Here is a 17,076-nt window from a genome sequence, read left to right as displayed (position 1 = left end):
TATAGAAAACTGTTAATCATGCTTGTTAAGATTGGTTGACTTTTAAAGCAATCCAAATAGGATGCGCGAAGTGATTTTTTAAGTGCGTTTCGTTTAAAGTTGAACCAGTAAAGATGAGATTTTAAGACGTCAAGACCATTATTTTGATGCACTTTCTAAGTACCTATCTTGGACCCCAATGACCTGGTTTCGTAGTTCACGATAAACTGTAGATCTCGGCTGTCATTTAAACATCTTTGGCAGTCGTTACGGGTAGATAGATGCCAGTAAGTCTGACATCCAGACTTACGAAAGGGTATTGGATGGCTCGGGTAACTGGGTTGAGGAGGTCAGATAACCAGACGCTCCTTGTAAAAAAGCTGGTAGTCCGCTGCATCTGGTTAGTCTGGAAACGAACCTAAACATAGTTGGGAAAAGGCTAGGCAGATTATGAAAAGGCTTATTTTTATGAAATAGCACGAGGTGCTGCTAAAACCGACTTAAACTTAAGTAGGTAAGTGGTTAATATTTTTTCTTCGTGAATTGTAGAATAGAAAGTATCGCAAAAGATATTAATTAAATTGACTTTAATGCATTTGACCTTAGATAAAGAGTGACCCAAAGCTAATGGGAAAAAACTAGTTGGTCTGAGAATTTAATTTCTCTAGCCATTAGAAACGATAAGAATATTTCTGCATAAATATTATCTGAGTATCTATTTATAGAAACAACAGACTCTGTACCTACTGCCTCGTTGGTCTAGCTAGTTGTCGCATAGTGCGGGTCCCGGGTCGGGCTTAAATCACTTTGTGGGTTTTAGAAACATTCGTAAGGAGACCGGAGCCTGTAAGTTGGTGATTGATACACCCATCAATCGGAGAGCAAGTAAATGTCGTTAAGAAGGAGAATGAGAGTGAAGGAATAGTGAGTGCACCTGTGTCTGAGCAAATGCTTGTGCGTTATAATATGTCCTGCGCAGCTGGCTTATCTCCTTATATCAGACCAGCCACCGTGGCCGTTGACCGGTCTTCTATCTATCATGATTTCTATGATTATGATTCATTCGCAATTAATTAGTTATTTATCTTTACAATCAAAGTCAGTGTAAATTAGTTCATTAACATTGGTTAGAAATACTTAGTTATTAGTTTATCAATTAGTGGTTATGCGGCAGTTCAACAGTTGTCGATAATAAACGTCGATAAGGTGATATGAGTCACGGTTATTGCCATTATTGTAAATGCATTATTTATGATACATACAGTATGCAGTGTTATGTTTAGATTTTTTGAATAGATCTAGTTTTGGTACAGATTTTTTTTTTACTTTTAATATTGTTAAATGACGTCAGCGTTGATTTTGGCGCCACAAATGTATCATAGACAATTTCAAGTACATGCTTGAGCACTATGCACAACCACTTTACAGGTACCATACTTACTTATTATGTTCCATTTGCTTTCCACGTGTCCTGATTTTTCTATTTCCTGATATAAGCGCATCCAAATAAATAAAATCTTCGGCTTAATAATATTAGTACCTATAGTACGAGTTACGAGTACATTTTACTATTGTGTAATCCAGTAGGAAATCCTAGCAAGCTACCAGTTATAGAAAGCCACGCAATTGTCTTAAATTCTTACGTATTATGGGAAAAAAGCCAAGTAAACATTCACAGATATAATATAAAGATTATTATTTTATTGTTGGAGAAGACCACTTCCGAGGCTGTTGACAATAATCATTTTAATCATGAGAACTACGCTCAGGTTTGAAAAAGCGAGTCATCTAAAGCAAGGTTCCATACTTACATTATAAAGAATGAATGAAATATCAAAGCGCTCTTCCCGGTCTTTGACTTTTATTTATGACAACCAGTCGTACCTAGGGGTATTGGGTTGAACGGGTAACTGGGTTGAGGAGGTCAGATATTCAGTCGCTTCTTGTAAAACACTGGTACTCAGCTGCATGCGGTTAGACTGGAAGCCGACCCCAACATAGTTGGGAAAAGGCTCGGAAGATGATTACAAAGAATAAAGATATTAAAGCAGTCTTCCTGGCATTAAACTTTTTCGTTAACTCGTTTTTTTAAACCTAAAACATCATTATCAGCCTTGTCATCGTCCCACGGCTAGGCACAGGTCTCCTCTCACACTGAGAAGGATTGAGCGTTAATCACCACGCTTGCTCAATGTGGATTTGTGATTTCAGACGATGTTTTGTACGATAGGTACCAACTTAGAAAAGTTAAATTGGTAGCTTGACCTGGAATCGACCCCATACTCATACGTGAGAGTTTGGTTCTTTACTTACTAGGCCCCTTTTCACAATTTCTGCCAGTAACAATAGATAGACTATAAAGATCCAATCATCTATTTATGTCTAACAACTTAATGCGAATGTATCGCAATGTTGCTTAAGAACTAGGAAGGTAGCATTAGGCCCTTCACCGGTTTGCCTTCATAGAATCTGGTTGGGTTCAATCATAAATGTTCAGAGTAAAACAATCAAGAAGTTAGATTATATTGATCAAGCTTTTAGTCGGCCGATAGTTTGTTTGGGCTCATAAATCAGTATGAAGATGAACGGTAGTACGCACATTAGAAATATCAGGAATTTAGCTGGTCTCGGACCGAAGACTTTCTTTCAAAAAAATTGCCAAGCATTGGGTCAACTGTCGGCCGACTTTTTAGTTTGAAGACGCTAAGACAACTGATCTTCTTAAAAACGGCAGTGTTCTCACAAAAAAAGAAACATTTCTAGACTTGTGAAATGTTAACATTTGAATGAAAGTGTGTATTTGTGTAACAAGAAAGTTTTGCATAAATTATTAAACACATAACAGAGGCTGTGTGTATATATATAATAACATAACAAACTGGGTTTGTCTGACCTTATGCAAATGTTTAACCGTCGCAGTCCGACGGGCGCTGCTTGTTTACACTGTTCCGGGTCAGTGTTTTGTGTTTAAAATAGACTTCAAATTAATAATACAAACACATACTTACTGTAGGTAAATTATAACAACCTGCATGAAGGTTCTATTTCCATAGCTTTTATATCAAGCAAATCGACCCATAGACAATGTCAGAACAACCAAAAAGTTCTTTATGTGTTCATTTGAAAAGAGAAACGATCAACTGTCGACTCCACGGTTGAAAGGCTTGACAACATTGCGTATGCGCTTTTGCAATCTATTATAGGTCCTATACTTGTTATTATTAGACTCACATTGGTTGCACAATTAATCGGTGACGGTCGGTCACGGCATTGCAGGCTAATACGATATTTGCGATTTCCTTGTGGCACTCTCACTGCATGTGGAAACAAGGAAAGGAAGAATGTCGTCACATAATAACAAACAAACTTATCGTTTAGTGGGAAAAGGAAACATTTATACATACATACTTATTGCTCATTGATTAACTGGCAGCATAGTCTATGACTGACACATTGTTATCAATCCTCTTTGGAACTAATCATCATTTAAAAGGTCACAGGAAAATGATCAAAGACAAATCAGTCTCTGCTATTTGTGTTCAACTCTTTATCGAAGTGGTTATTAGGGCGAAACAATGTATGTGAACAATTTGAACAATTACGTAATTTAATGTGTAAATTTCACACTAGTTTTTAGACCAGAAAGATTGAAATCTAGACGCATTCATTCATTCATGATGATTTTTCCCACGAGGTTATTTCGGTGATAATGTAATGGCAACACTGTTGAATTACGCAACAGATTTTCAAATATTCGTATTTGGAACTCTTTTTTTTTTCTTTTTTAAACAATGAACTTTTGACAACGACCTCAAAATTCCTAAACAAATTGAAATTAAAGAATTTTATTACTTGTCTAATTAATTGAAAGTTATTTAAAGTATGTACTTTATACAATTACAGCCTTCTTTTAATCACAGTTTAAAATAAAACAATGGTTAATTCGAGGTACAATAGAAATCGGATATAGGATGCGAGTCACGTTCGAGTTCGGAAGTGATCAAGGAGTGAGCGACCTTAGGGCTGCGTTCATTGTGCGTCTGTTTCCTTCCAAACGAGTGAATGATGATCTCTTTGGTGTTTATGCTGCCCTGGTACTTTCACTTGATCAGTGCAATAAGATTCAGTCTTTGAATAGACGTAAGTAAATTAATTTTATTCTAGTTTTCAGTAGTTTTTGTTATAGCAGCAACAGTATTTACTGTAAACAATAATATGGCGGCATCTGTGATTTAAACCATCTAGCTATCTCGTTACTTGAGACATTTCCTGGTTACAGACGTAACGTTTATTTAATAACTCTTTGGCTACGTACGAAACCCATACTTCTTTCTCCTGCCCTGTTCCCAAATATTACTTGGGGTCGGCGCAATATGTCATTTTCTTCCATTTTCCCCTGTCACTCGTCATACTGACACTCACTCCCTTCCTATTCATATCATCTTTCAGGCAATCCATCCATCTTTTCTTAGGTCTTCCTCTTCCTCTCCATCCATCTACATTCATACTTAGCACACACTTTGTTGCATGCGTATCATCCCTCCTCATTACATGTCCATACCACGACAATCTTCTACTTCTCATCTTTTCTGTAACTGGCGCTACTTTCAGACTTCCTCTAATGTAATCATTCCTCACTTTATCCATTCTTGTAACACCACACATCCATCTCAGCATTCTCATTTCTGTTACATGCACTCTCTTACGTACGAAACCCATACGAAACCCTAAAAATTCAAACTCAAATCAAATTCAATTGATGAGATAAAAGTTTTATGTTTTTAGGCTCTAGGACCAGAATTTGGTTTTGATATTATTTTAGAGCAAGTAATAGGCAAGACACAACGTAGACTGCATTTAAAACCAGACATAGTCTGCAGATATGATGGTGTCCAAGTAAAGTTTTTTCTTAGAATCAAATATGTAAACTGGAGGGACCGGAGTTACAGAGATACCGCGATAACACAACGGTGAGACGGTGACATTTATAAGTTTCCGTAGATATGTACAATATCTTTGTATAGAAATGTCAACGAAATGTTCATAAGAAAAAAAAAACAAAAGCATTACGACTGTCACGCGATCTATAATGTCTTTCCCATAGTTTTCATGGTATTTATTCTGAGGCAATTTTAACGTGGTGTAATTGCTTTCAACTGGTTTTTAAGCTTCACAATTGCTACGCATGACATTAAGTATTAAATTGGTAGGTACAGTACATTACCTAGATTTGTGGTCGGCATAACATTTGTTTTTGAATCCGATCTGGCTTACATTGCCATCCCATCTGTTAATCTGTGTATACTTCTATACTAATATAATAAAAGAGAAACATTTCTTGTTTGTACCCTAAACGCTCTAATACTACTGCACCGATTTGAAAAATTCTTCCACTCTTTTAAAGCTACACTCTTCCCGAGTAACATAGGCTATATTTTATCCCGGTACGGTCGAGAATGAAACGCAGGAAAATAGCTAGTCTTACTATCTGCGGGATTATTTGAAAGAGTGACTTGAAACAGCCTATGTAGGTCTGAGTCAAATAACAAAAGACAACGTGCTCTAAACGATTCATATTTTTCACTAAACTGTGTGTAAGTAGGTTGCAACAATTTCAAGGTATCTTCAACCTTTAAACTTTTCCATTTTTATTTATGGTTCCATTTATCAGAGAAAGTTAATCTTTATGAACCAAATATAGGCTTTTGATGTTTGTAGCTTAGAGTAAAATGTTCTTTGGACGAATATTTTTGGGATGAAACAAATGGTTTTGTTATCTTTATGGATCATTAAACTAAATACGGTAATGTCCTAGTGGCCAGCTTTCGCTAGAATTAGACGAAATACTTAGGTAACCTTAAAGAGACAAAAACAATCTTTCTAATAAGGGCTTTGATATAACTACTGTGCATTGCTTTATTTGATGTATCTTTCTGTTTAAAATTTCTAAGGAGTTTTGCTGGTTCTTCTCCATAAGGCCGACTCCTTGGTTCCGTACAATAAGCTTCACATTTCGGGGGAACCTGTGAACCTTACTTAAGTCTATTTACGCTTATAAAAGAGGAAACATTTTATTGTTTGCTTGTAAGTACCCTGAAGGGCAATAGTTCTCCCGTGTCGACGGCGCGCGTTGTTCCACGCGCTCCTCAAAGAGATGTCAGCAACCCCAGCGGGGCCCAGCAGGGCCAAGGCCTGCCGGGGCTGCGGGTTGTTCGAAAGAGATACCGCGGCTCTGGTACATAAAAGGCCTATGACGGAACACGACGATTTTTAGTCAGTAAGAGTCTGACACTCCCTCACCGCAGCTAACCCACAGCGGGAGGGGTCATATGATGATTGTTGACGTTGTTAAAAAAAAAAAGGGCAGTAGTTCCTACGGGAACCTACGTGGTTGAAATTGACTTTAATCTTCAGCATTTATTCTGAAGTAGCTTGTATAGTTGGTACCTACTACAGCTTCATATCTCTCTCTCTCTTTCCTGCTATGTATCCCACATGGTGGTGGGGTCAGCTTTCCTTATTTTTCTTTTCCACTTCGCTCTATCCATGACGTCGCTCTCGGACACCTGGCACTCTTTCATGTCTTTTGACACTACGTCCCGCCATCTGGTCTTGGGGCGCCCTCTCGATCTTCGACCGGGGATGGAAAGTTGCAGAGCCAAATTTCCCACGTAATCAGGTGGTCTTCTCTTTACGTGGCCATACCACCGTAGCCGATTCTCCTGCAACTTATCTGCGACATCACGCACCCCTAAACTTCCTCGCACGTATTCATTACGAATACGATCGAGCCTAGTGACGCCGCACATCCACCTCAGCATCTTCATTTCGGCAACTTGGATGGTATGTATGTGCCTTTTGGTTGCAGCCCATGTTTCGCTGCCATACGTAAGGACTGGACGTATGATGGTTTTGTAGATTAAACCCTTGAGCTTGACCGGCATTCTTCTGTCACATATCACACCAGTTACTTCTCGCCATTTCAGCCATGCAGCCGCTATTCGGTGTTGAACGTTGCATTCCAGGTTTCCCGAACTGTGCATCATACTACCCAGATATTTATATTGATCGCACATGGTGACCAACTGCCCATCGATGGAAATTGGGTTATTGTCGCGAGGATCTGGTTCATTTAGGGACATGAATTGGGTCTTTGCAACGCTCAGCACAAGGCCACCTGCCTGCAACTGATGCTTCCATGACAGAAGCGCTTCCTCTAACTCAACACGGCTCTCAGTACAGATGGCCACATCGTCAGCGTATATAAATGTCCAGGCTGCTGATATATGGTTTAATACTACAGCTTCATATCATTGTCGTGATATTTTTAGTGTAATATGACGTCATGCCTAAATAAAATCTGCAACTAAGTCGGTCACGACTTGGTTAGCCTTGTGGAACATTATCAAGTTAGAAGTTACGACAAGTGCTAAAATTGTTATATTTTATTGTGTTTTGTACGGACGGAGAATAGCTAGGACGTGATTATTGAAATATGTAAAATACATACCTATGTACTTATATGCAAATGTTTGAAACATGCACTTTAAGGAAAATTAATCGGGAACCATGGCCAACCAATTGTCAAATACTTGTCCTAAAAAAAAAGTAGGTTTGAACATTGTTCATTTTCTGCCTACCCTTTGTAGGTAGGTACCTAACCTACCTAACTATGTTGGGGTCGGCTTCCAGTCTAACCGAATGCAGCTGAGCACCAGTGTTTTACAAGGAGCTACTGCCTATCTGATCTCCCCAACCCAGTTACGTACGACTGATTGTCAGACTGGCTTCTGACTAACCGTAACAACTGCCAAAGATGTTCGAATGAACATTGTTGAAGGAAAAATAAATGGTTTGATGGATCGAAGAAAATGATACACAGAGATTGTTTGTTCCTTTAGAATCTAGCGGATAAGCGGATGTACAATATCGGATGTTTTAGGTATGCTTACAAATAACATAACATGGAAATTCGTCAGATCACTAATCTGAAACATCCCGCTTAGAGACAGCAACATTCGTTACAGAGGCCGAAATTCTTGTCAATTCTGAAAGAAAATTCTCAGAAACTATTTTTATTTCTGAGAAAAGACGAGGCAGCATGTTTGATAGACTTTAGCCTACCCAATGGCCACGGGTATAGAAGTATTCTTTTGACAGATGATTGCGCGGGAAATTATGCCCATCTTTCTTTTTTCACAGATGAAAAAATGTGACAGATAGAAAAAGATGACTACATTATATAAAACGCATTTTAATTGAATCAGTAAAACAATTGTTAGATATCTCTTTCTATCGGTTGAGTAACTTAATGCCAAGGTTATGTCAAACAACACAATTTAGGCTGTACCAAACTGTTCTTGAGAATCAGAAAAAATAATATAAAACTTAAACATTTAACACGTTCGCGTAAGCAACGTCTTACAACGTCGTATTGATATAAGTATGAAAAGGCCCAACGTCGTACGACGGCCTCTAGATTGTCATATTTATTTTGACGGACCATGTCAGACCTATGTGGTGGCGACAACGTTTATAGACGTCGGACGTGAAATAACGTTGCGCCACATAACACAGATTATAAGACTACGTATAACGGCGGGACGTCTTAAGACTTGGTTTAATTTTGTGTGCGAAAAAGGTGCGCCACAGTACCAACATTTAAAAATGAGATTGCTCACGCGAACGTGTTAATATAGAACTTTTTTGTAAAACTTGAAACTGTTTCGCTTCAGTAGTTTAAAGCATACTGGTATGCAGAGGCAAGTAACTTTATAATAGTTACGTTTAATATTCTAGTTAGTTTAGAGTCTAACCGAATGCAGCACCAGTCTTTTACATGGAGCGACTTACTATCTGATCTCCTTAACCCAGTTACCCGGGCAACTCGATACCCCTTGGTAAGACTGGTTCTCAGATTTTCTACCTTATGACTACCGGGAAGGGGACTGCCCACAATTTGACGTGCCTTCCCTTTCACTATAATACAATCAAGTAAAGTATTATTTTAACTTCTAAATACAATCTAGCAATATTCTAAAGTAACGATTACTTAAAACCGAGTGGTATTTAAGTATTCAAGCGCTAAAGTTACGACCTAGGTACTAGATCTCAAGTTTACACTTGACTGCGTTTGAAACATTCACTTCCCAAAGTGTAGTTAAGCTGTTTTTATTGAATTGCATACTTCTACTTATTACCTACGCATAATTGTGATTGATTCCAGTACCTCTTCAGGAAGCAGTCTATGAGCTAATCTTCACTTTTTGCCGTTTTTCTGCACTTTAGCGCACATAAGTCGGTTATCAAAGTCTTACATAGTTTCGAAGTAATTGCGTTTTTGTATGGCTTAGCAAGTACTAAAGTCATTTACCTTGTTGATGTTATGAGCTGTTAGAAAATTGTTTTGTAGTATTATGTATTGTGTTTGCATGATCAGTGCGTTTGCGTCAGTTTAAGTATCTAATAAAATAATAAGCGCTGTGAAACTTAAGCATGATATTGAATGATTCATTTATTGGCATGGCATGGCGGATCGTACGTTTACGAACGAAAATCGAACTAAATTCTGGAACTCGTTTTAAAACCAGCTTTTTGCTTTTAACATTTTATGGTGTTTGCCTCGTTATTTCGTACCAGTTATTAGATTGATCGATTTCTATGTTCTATTAAAAAATATATACATACATACTTCCTTTAATTAACTTTAATATTGGACTGGTCTAAGTAAATGTAGTTCTATCGCAAATGTTCGTACGTGTCACAATGTACCAACGACAGCTCTGACATTTTATCTTTTCATCTCAATATCAATAAAAAAACAATAAGAATTCGATTAGACACGTATTCCGGTGCACAGACAGACAAACACATACTTAGATATATCATGACACAGCCAATGAGTCATTGCGGTCTGAGTGAACCGACTTCGCAGGAATTTCGGATAGGTCACGTTAGTTCACTTAAATATAACTCAGGTTATTCTAATATTATTGAGGCAAGTTTATTACGAAGCCTATGTAATGTTATTAAGGAAAAGTATATTACGATCCCTTGGAAACTTCAGAGAGTAGGAAATTTTGGTTTTGGAATTAATTAGACAATCTATTAGGTAAGTTCAATTCGAAACTTTGAGAAAATAAAAAGCCTTTATGTATATACTTTATACCTTTAAATGCAGTATCATGTTTTATCCGATCATTTATAAATATGTGTACAAAATCGAGAAAGTTTAAAAACTTAGACAGCTACATTGTCACATTTTTATGTTATAATAAACACTATATTTGGAAATGAAAGAAAACAAAAGTGAGATCGTGGAAATAGACAGAAAATGGAAGTAGCTTTCGAAATGAAAATGTTAAAAGAAAATAGAAAAGCTTAATTGTTCTCATAAACATTTCTTATCATTTGTATTATTATTTTTAAGTAGATACCTAAGAGATATTTTACGTCATTACGTATTTTTATTAAAAATGTATTTGGTAATATATTAATATTGTACGTTGTATTTCAAGATGTGCCTGGCAAAGTGTAGTTTCACTACAAGACATGTCATGGACACGAAAGAAGAAGAATTTCAATATCCTCTAATATCTCCAGTGAAACGATTGAGTTATGGCAGTAAGTAAGAGTAGATGTAGAGGGTGTTTTGTGCAGTTGACAATTGTCAGTTTTTAACTTGTAACAGTTTTGTACTGACTGGCAGGAACAGTTAACTGCGCCAAAAAATTGTCAGACCCGTGGGTCAGACTGTTCTCTGTGTCCTGTGTGTACCTGCTTTACTCATATTTAATTTAAAGAAGTAAATTATCGGTCATTATTATTGACTTTCAAGACGTCGACTCCAGTCTTGTCACATTGACCTCCTTTCAGAGAACTAGTTCACATATGACAAAATTCTCACCATGGCGACTGCCTCAACTATGCCCGACTCGACAGAAAATAAAAGAAAGTTAGTTAAGTATGTACATTATATCGTTTTCATTGCACTTTAACAACGATTTATTGATATATTATTGCCATAAAATTGGCGTAATGGAAACAAAATATTTCGTGTACCCCGTAATAGTCGAAATAAAATGATGAATGATAGATTTGCGTCGGAAAAATGGCCACAGCGAGGTCGAATTGGAAAATTGGAGGTTAATGATTTATGAGAAAGTTTTAAATCTAGTGATCTGACTTTATCAAAATATCATGCATTGTTAGGTTAATCATACCTTGAGAACGGGAAAGATGGTAATTCAGAAATCAATTCGTTACGTATTCAATAATTGATAAAGCTGACACATAAATAAGTATAGAGACAACACTGCGATTTAAATTAATAATCGGATTTAAACCACAAATATTAAATTACTTATACTTTAATCAATTTGTTTGCTTAATTTGAACATTAATAACTATGCAGATATACAAAATCGTATTAAGAAGTAAACATCCTTATAGAAAGTGTTAAATCAAAGGAGAGAAAGCTAAAGTCTATTCAGTCTAATTGATTCCAGTTAAATGCCACAGATAACACAAATCAACTGAGATAAATAGTTAGTTAGTTAGTTACAGCCTATTTATCGTCCCACTGCTGGGCACAGGCCTCCTCTCACACGGAGAAGGATTGAGCATTAATCACCACGCTTGCTCAATGCGGGATACATACTTACCTAAAATTTAGGTTTTTATCTCAGTTATCATTTAGGTCCTAAATTATCAAAATAATATATTATTATGATAAGAAAACGCTTTGGAAGAGAAAATTATCAAAACCCACTAGATGGAGGGGTGTCAACTCACTCGGCCTTATTGTGGCTCTATCTAATCTTAACATTCGTTGCCTAGAGAAAAATATGAATTTTCCATAATTATAAAAAGGGTTTTCCCGGTTTCCCATTTCTCGAAGAAAGGTGGAATTTAGCTGGAGTCTGGTCCATTACCTATTGTTAAAATTTCATCCGTTTCTCATTTTTAGGGTACCGACAGTAAAGCGACTCTACATATTATAACAAATCGTTTTCTCGAAAATATTTTGTGCCAATATTCTCCTTTTTATAACTTCGCCAACATTTTTCTATAAACGGTATCAGTCCACGTCCTGGCAGGTAACATAAATAGCTCAAAACTAGTTCGACAGCCGACATCTTGCTGTAGATGAGTTTTTTTGAACTTGGCTACTTATAAGGTCCGTTTTATTATAAGTTAGGTACCAACTTTTGTTTTATTTAGAAAATAATAATACAATTCTGCAGCATTTAGTACCTGGGACGTACATAGTGGACTTGCATGGGTAGGATGTGGAAAAAAATACATACCTATATATACCTATGTAACTTATTTTGATGCAATAAAAAAGCAACTCAATTTTTATCTGATATCACAATTTTTTTTTCTTTTGGGTACAATTTTTTTTTAATATTACTGAAATTTAATACAGTACGTATTTTATTATTAAAATGTAGCAATAATGTGTAGGCTAGTATAGTGGTATTTATTTCGTAAAAGTAAGTTAACAACATGTTATATCGTTTTCTAACAAGCACTTTCACTGGCTTTTGACAAAAAAAAAACGAAGTTAAATGCTATTCGAAACATGGCTTCGCTTCGGTGGAAAGTTGTAGGTATTTTATGTGCAAATTATTTGACACATAGCCGGGTTTCACCCGCGTCCCGTGGGAACTTCTGCCCGTACCGGGGTAAAATATAGCCTATGTTACTCGGGAAGAGTGTAGCTTTCCAACAGTGACTTGGAGTCTTTATGGTACAAACAAACAAACCATGATAAATATGGAAAAATAATCGGAATTTTGTACATCTCTCTTTTACGTTGTCAAATTAACTTTTAGTTATGTCTGACCCAAGATTTAGGAAAGTATTTTGCATACAACACTGACCTAGAAATGGCCAGTTATTTTTAACTTCAAGGTAAATTGAATAAAGTTGGTCATATTTTGAGTAGAAACGAGTTTCTGGGAAATAAGTGCTGCTGTTATTGATATTATGAGAACAGTTGTTTCTGACCAAGGAATCAAGTGCAACGGCCTCTGTGCAGCGATCATTTTCTTTTATTGATTTTATACCTGAAGAAACTAGGCTTCTTATTACTAGGCTGAATACTTAATGTTAATATTCTAATTTATCTTTAATTTTTTATTGAAGACTATTTTCAAATACATTGTCGTAAACATAGATATACCTATTAGGTATTTTATTTATGCGACAATGTATCCGAATTTTAACTGAAATTCTGTTTGAATCTAGACAAAACTGATTTTGTTTGTTTGGGTCGAGGCAAAGGCACAACAATCACAGCCAAGTGCAAGAAAATCTTACTGCCTAACTAAACAATAGTGAAAATAAGAAAGTAAGCAAAAAATACTCACATTCATTTTGAAAAACTCCAATATTCCTCAAATAAACATCAAAAATGAATCACTAAACACAGACTTTCTTCAAAAGAATTTTACTCTATGTTGTTAATAATACGGAACCGGTTTTGTTTTTGACAGGGGACGCGCATGCGCGCGGCGTGATGGCGGGTCGGCGACTGGCGCGCGTCGTTGTAAAAAAAATAAACTTTCTCAAGCGACCGCGATTTTAGACTGCCTATTGGTTGCTAGGTATTAAGTACAGTTTGTTGACTACTTACATAATTGCTGGCAGTTAAATTCATATTAATTTGTTGTGATAAGATGCATAACTGCGATATGGGCGATATTGAACCTGTGTGCATTCGCTAAACACAGTGGTAGAGTTGATCGATTTTGCTGCCGTTAAGTATTTATTAGTAGTAGTCAGAAGCCAGTAAGTCTGACAACTAGCTTTACCAAAGGGTGGGTTGCCCGGGTAACTGGGTTGAGGAGGTCGGATAGACAATTGCTCCATATAAAACATTGGTGAGACTGGAAGCCGATCCCAACATAGTTGAGAAAAGGCTAGGCTGATGATGAAGTATTTAGGCAATAGAATTAAAAGTTTCTTAATAAAATAAAGAAGAACCCATACCTATTAGGTACCTATCATATTTTGTGTTTAGTATCTAATAAAGTTAATTGAATATCCGCCAGTTAATGGTAGGTTTCGTACTTAACGTTCTAGGTTCAAAGTCGGTCAGAGCAATCTCGCAAAAAGTGCTAATCCCTGGAAAATTGGCCTGCTAGCAAGATTCCTAAGATGACTTAGGCAATTATTGGCACTTAGGTACCTATTATTCACATTAAAAACATTAAGTATTTAAGCACCTGCCCTAGTTTTTGTAACCGAATTAGTGCCTTTTACCAACGTGACAGTTACTTATTTTTAAACTGGTTTATTATTTAAAAGTGTACCTACAGAAAATGATCAATTTTATTACGAAAAAAGTGCTTTACCTGCTATGGTTCCCCAAATTCGGTATTCTATTCCTCATTATACTGCTTTCAATTAGCAAAATGTTCTGCGTATTTCATTCCAGAATTACCAAACAAGCCGCTTACAGGAAATCATAAATATGGAAGTAAATCCAACAGTTATGGGAAACCGATTAATTAGGCCAGTATACTTCATAACCGTATGCGTCAATACTAGGAATTTGCACTGAAAACCAAAACATTAACTACCTATACATCGAAGTGAACAAAGTTTCAGTTTCATTCACATGTAAGGTGTTCTGCCAGTCCTTTTTATATTCAATCAAATGGCCAGGTGTTCGATTAAATGGTCTAATCTATATGTGGTCGAATTAAGAATCCTCTTCCCCTATTGGAGATTGCGAATCAGAAAGAGGCAAGTCAATCCAAAAAATCGATATCTGATGCGGTCATTGCGATATTGGCACAAATATTTTTGTCATTAAAAATAACCAACCAACACAATGGTGTCACCTGAGTTCATCTTAAATTAGAATAGTTTGGGAAAGTCTCCAAAGTAAAACAAATGGTTTAATGTTGAGGACAGATTCCTAGATAGATAGATTCCTCCTGTCCTGTGTTTTCAGTCTAATTATCTGCCTAGCCTTTCCCCAACTACCCAGACTCCCAGTCTTACCGAATGCATCTGAGTACGTGTTCTAAATGGAGCGCCTACAATACGATACCTTTTGGTAATACTGGTTATCAGACTTTCTGGCTTCTCCCGTAACGACCGCCAAACATGTATGTAGGTACAGATGACAGCAGGTGGAATAAAGTGAGCTGAGGGAATGTTCGAAAGTTACCGCGGTAAACACAAGGGGCTCCAGAAGGAACATGGTGGGTTTAGTCGGTAAGTCTGGCACTCCCTCACACTGCACCCACAGCAAGAGGGGTCATATTTTGATGATATGCCACCAAGTAAACGGTGCAATGAAATGACAATATTCTCAATCATTGCTAAATATAGCTTTCGATAACCCAAACAAAGTCTTTCAAACTAGTCTACCTTAAATGGAGCGCAACTAGGTATTTAAATATCTTATCGGTCGTTCTGTTGCAATATCAAAGTAAATGCGTTTGGGCAACAAAGGCTAGGTTACGTGCCTGGATTTAGAACTGCTGTATTTGGATTATCACTTTGTTATATGCCAACATTAAGTTATTGCTAACTTCTGTATGCAGCGTTATTGTAATTTGCGATTAGTTGAATAAGGCGTTGGATAAATAAAATAATAATTAATTCTTATTTTAGGTATCTATTTAGGTATACTAGCAGTTTTCCCGCGGTTTCAACCGCATCCCGTGGGATCTACTGCCGTACCGGGATGAAATAGCCTATGTTACTCTGGAAGAGTGTACCTTAGGCTTTCCAGTAGCGAAAGTTTTTTTTTTTTAAATCGGTCTAGTAGTTTTTCAGTTTCTCTATTACAAACAATTTTTGATAATTATCAATATAGTGAAGGAGTTTTAATAAAATAAAACTCACAAACCGATTCAATGATTTATTGACTATAAGCATAGACAAAGCACTAACTATATCATTTTCTATGGCATAGAGGCACCGGTTATTGTTCCAATAAGTACAACTTACTGTAAGACACTTGGATTTTGTTAATACAATTTAAAACTGTTTTTGAGCCAGGTTAGTATAGTTTGGACTACTACACATTTAAGTCACTTCAAAAAAAATCCTGGAACTATAATCATCAACTTTTTTTTACCGACTTTTCAAACTGCTTTTGCTTATTTTATTTAATAAGACCTAAAAGCCTGTATTTTTACCCAATATCATGAGCCAAGATTGAACAATTATACAAGGGTTAGGTTACCCGGCTCTGGTACATAAAGGGCTCCAGAAGGAACATGGTGGGTTTAGTCAGTAAGAGTCTGACATTTCCTCACACTGCACCCACAGCGGGAGGGGTCATTTGATATAAAAAGGCACTATTTTGAATGTCAATAAAATAAAAACTAGTATGTAACTAATGTTGTGTTGTAGTCCAAACGGAGCATAGCAGTTATTTATCTCGTTATGTTACGATACTTGCAAATGAATAAGCATTTTATCTAGCTAGTTTTCTTTTATTTAGCTAGTAACGACGAGAGAATTCCAACCGCGTCCGAAACACGAGTTTTAGGAAATCGAGTAATTTTCTAACCTTATTAAGACCTGAGGGAAAAGACGTGGAAAAATCTTCTTCGAGCCCTATGTCCCTGATGGAAAAATATACGAAAATTACATATTAATTTCAAGTCTTATAAGTAGGTGCTATGAAGATATGAGCACATAATATGTTCAAATATTTTTTAATCTGCTAATTTACAAGTTTTCGTAAAACTCGTGCTAGGTTCTAAACGATAAAGAAAAATCGAAAACAATAAAAAATCAAGTACATAATGCAGAAATAATATATTTTGGACAAAAACAGAATTAATGGTTATCATATACTCAAAACATGGTACTGAAGTGTTTAACATAACAAAATATATGAAATTAAAGGGCGCGGCCTCGCATCCTCTCGTGTATTGTAAAACGTCCCTTATCCCGTACAATATAAGGATTATATTAGCGCGATACACTTGCGCTTTTAAAATAACATGTCATAGAACTTATATAAATGACAGAAAGATCAGCAGGGTTAATTGACACAAGGATAGAATGAACCAGCATTGTTTATCAAAAATTAATAATTTAAGCAGTAATTAGCTATTA

General features: G+C 36.4%; 1 protein-coding gene across 1 annotated transcript in view; it reads right to left on the bottom strand.

Annotated features, from left to right (window-relative positions):
- Nucleotides 1–13,538, bottom strand: part of LOC110380460 (uncharacterized) — a 31,381-nt gene extending 17,843 nt beyond the window's left edge. The window contains exon 1 of the mRNA XM_021340460.3: nt 13,356–13,538. Within this exon, the coding sequence (XP_021196135.2) occupies nt 13,356–13,361 (6 nt within the window). The 5' untranslated portion in view covers nt 13,362–13,538. The remainder of the gene's footprint in view (nt 1–13,355) is intronic.
- Between the last annotated feature and the right edge of the window lie 3,538 nt (nt 13,539–17,076).

The sequence above is a fragment of the Helicoverpa armigera genome, chromosome 22, assembly GCF_030705265.1.
Source record: "Helicoverpa armigera isolate CAAS_96S chromosome 22, ASM3070526v1, whole genome shotgun sequence".
NCBI lineage: Eukaryota > Metazoa > Arthropoda > Insecta > Lepidoptera > Noctuidae > Helicoverpa > Helicoverpa armigera.
The sequence above is the reverse complement of the archived record's forward strand: the minus strand, read 5'-3'. Positions and strand labels throughout refer to the sequence as shown.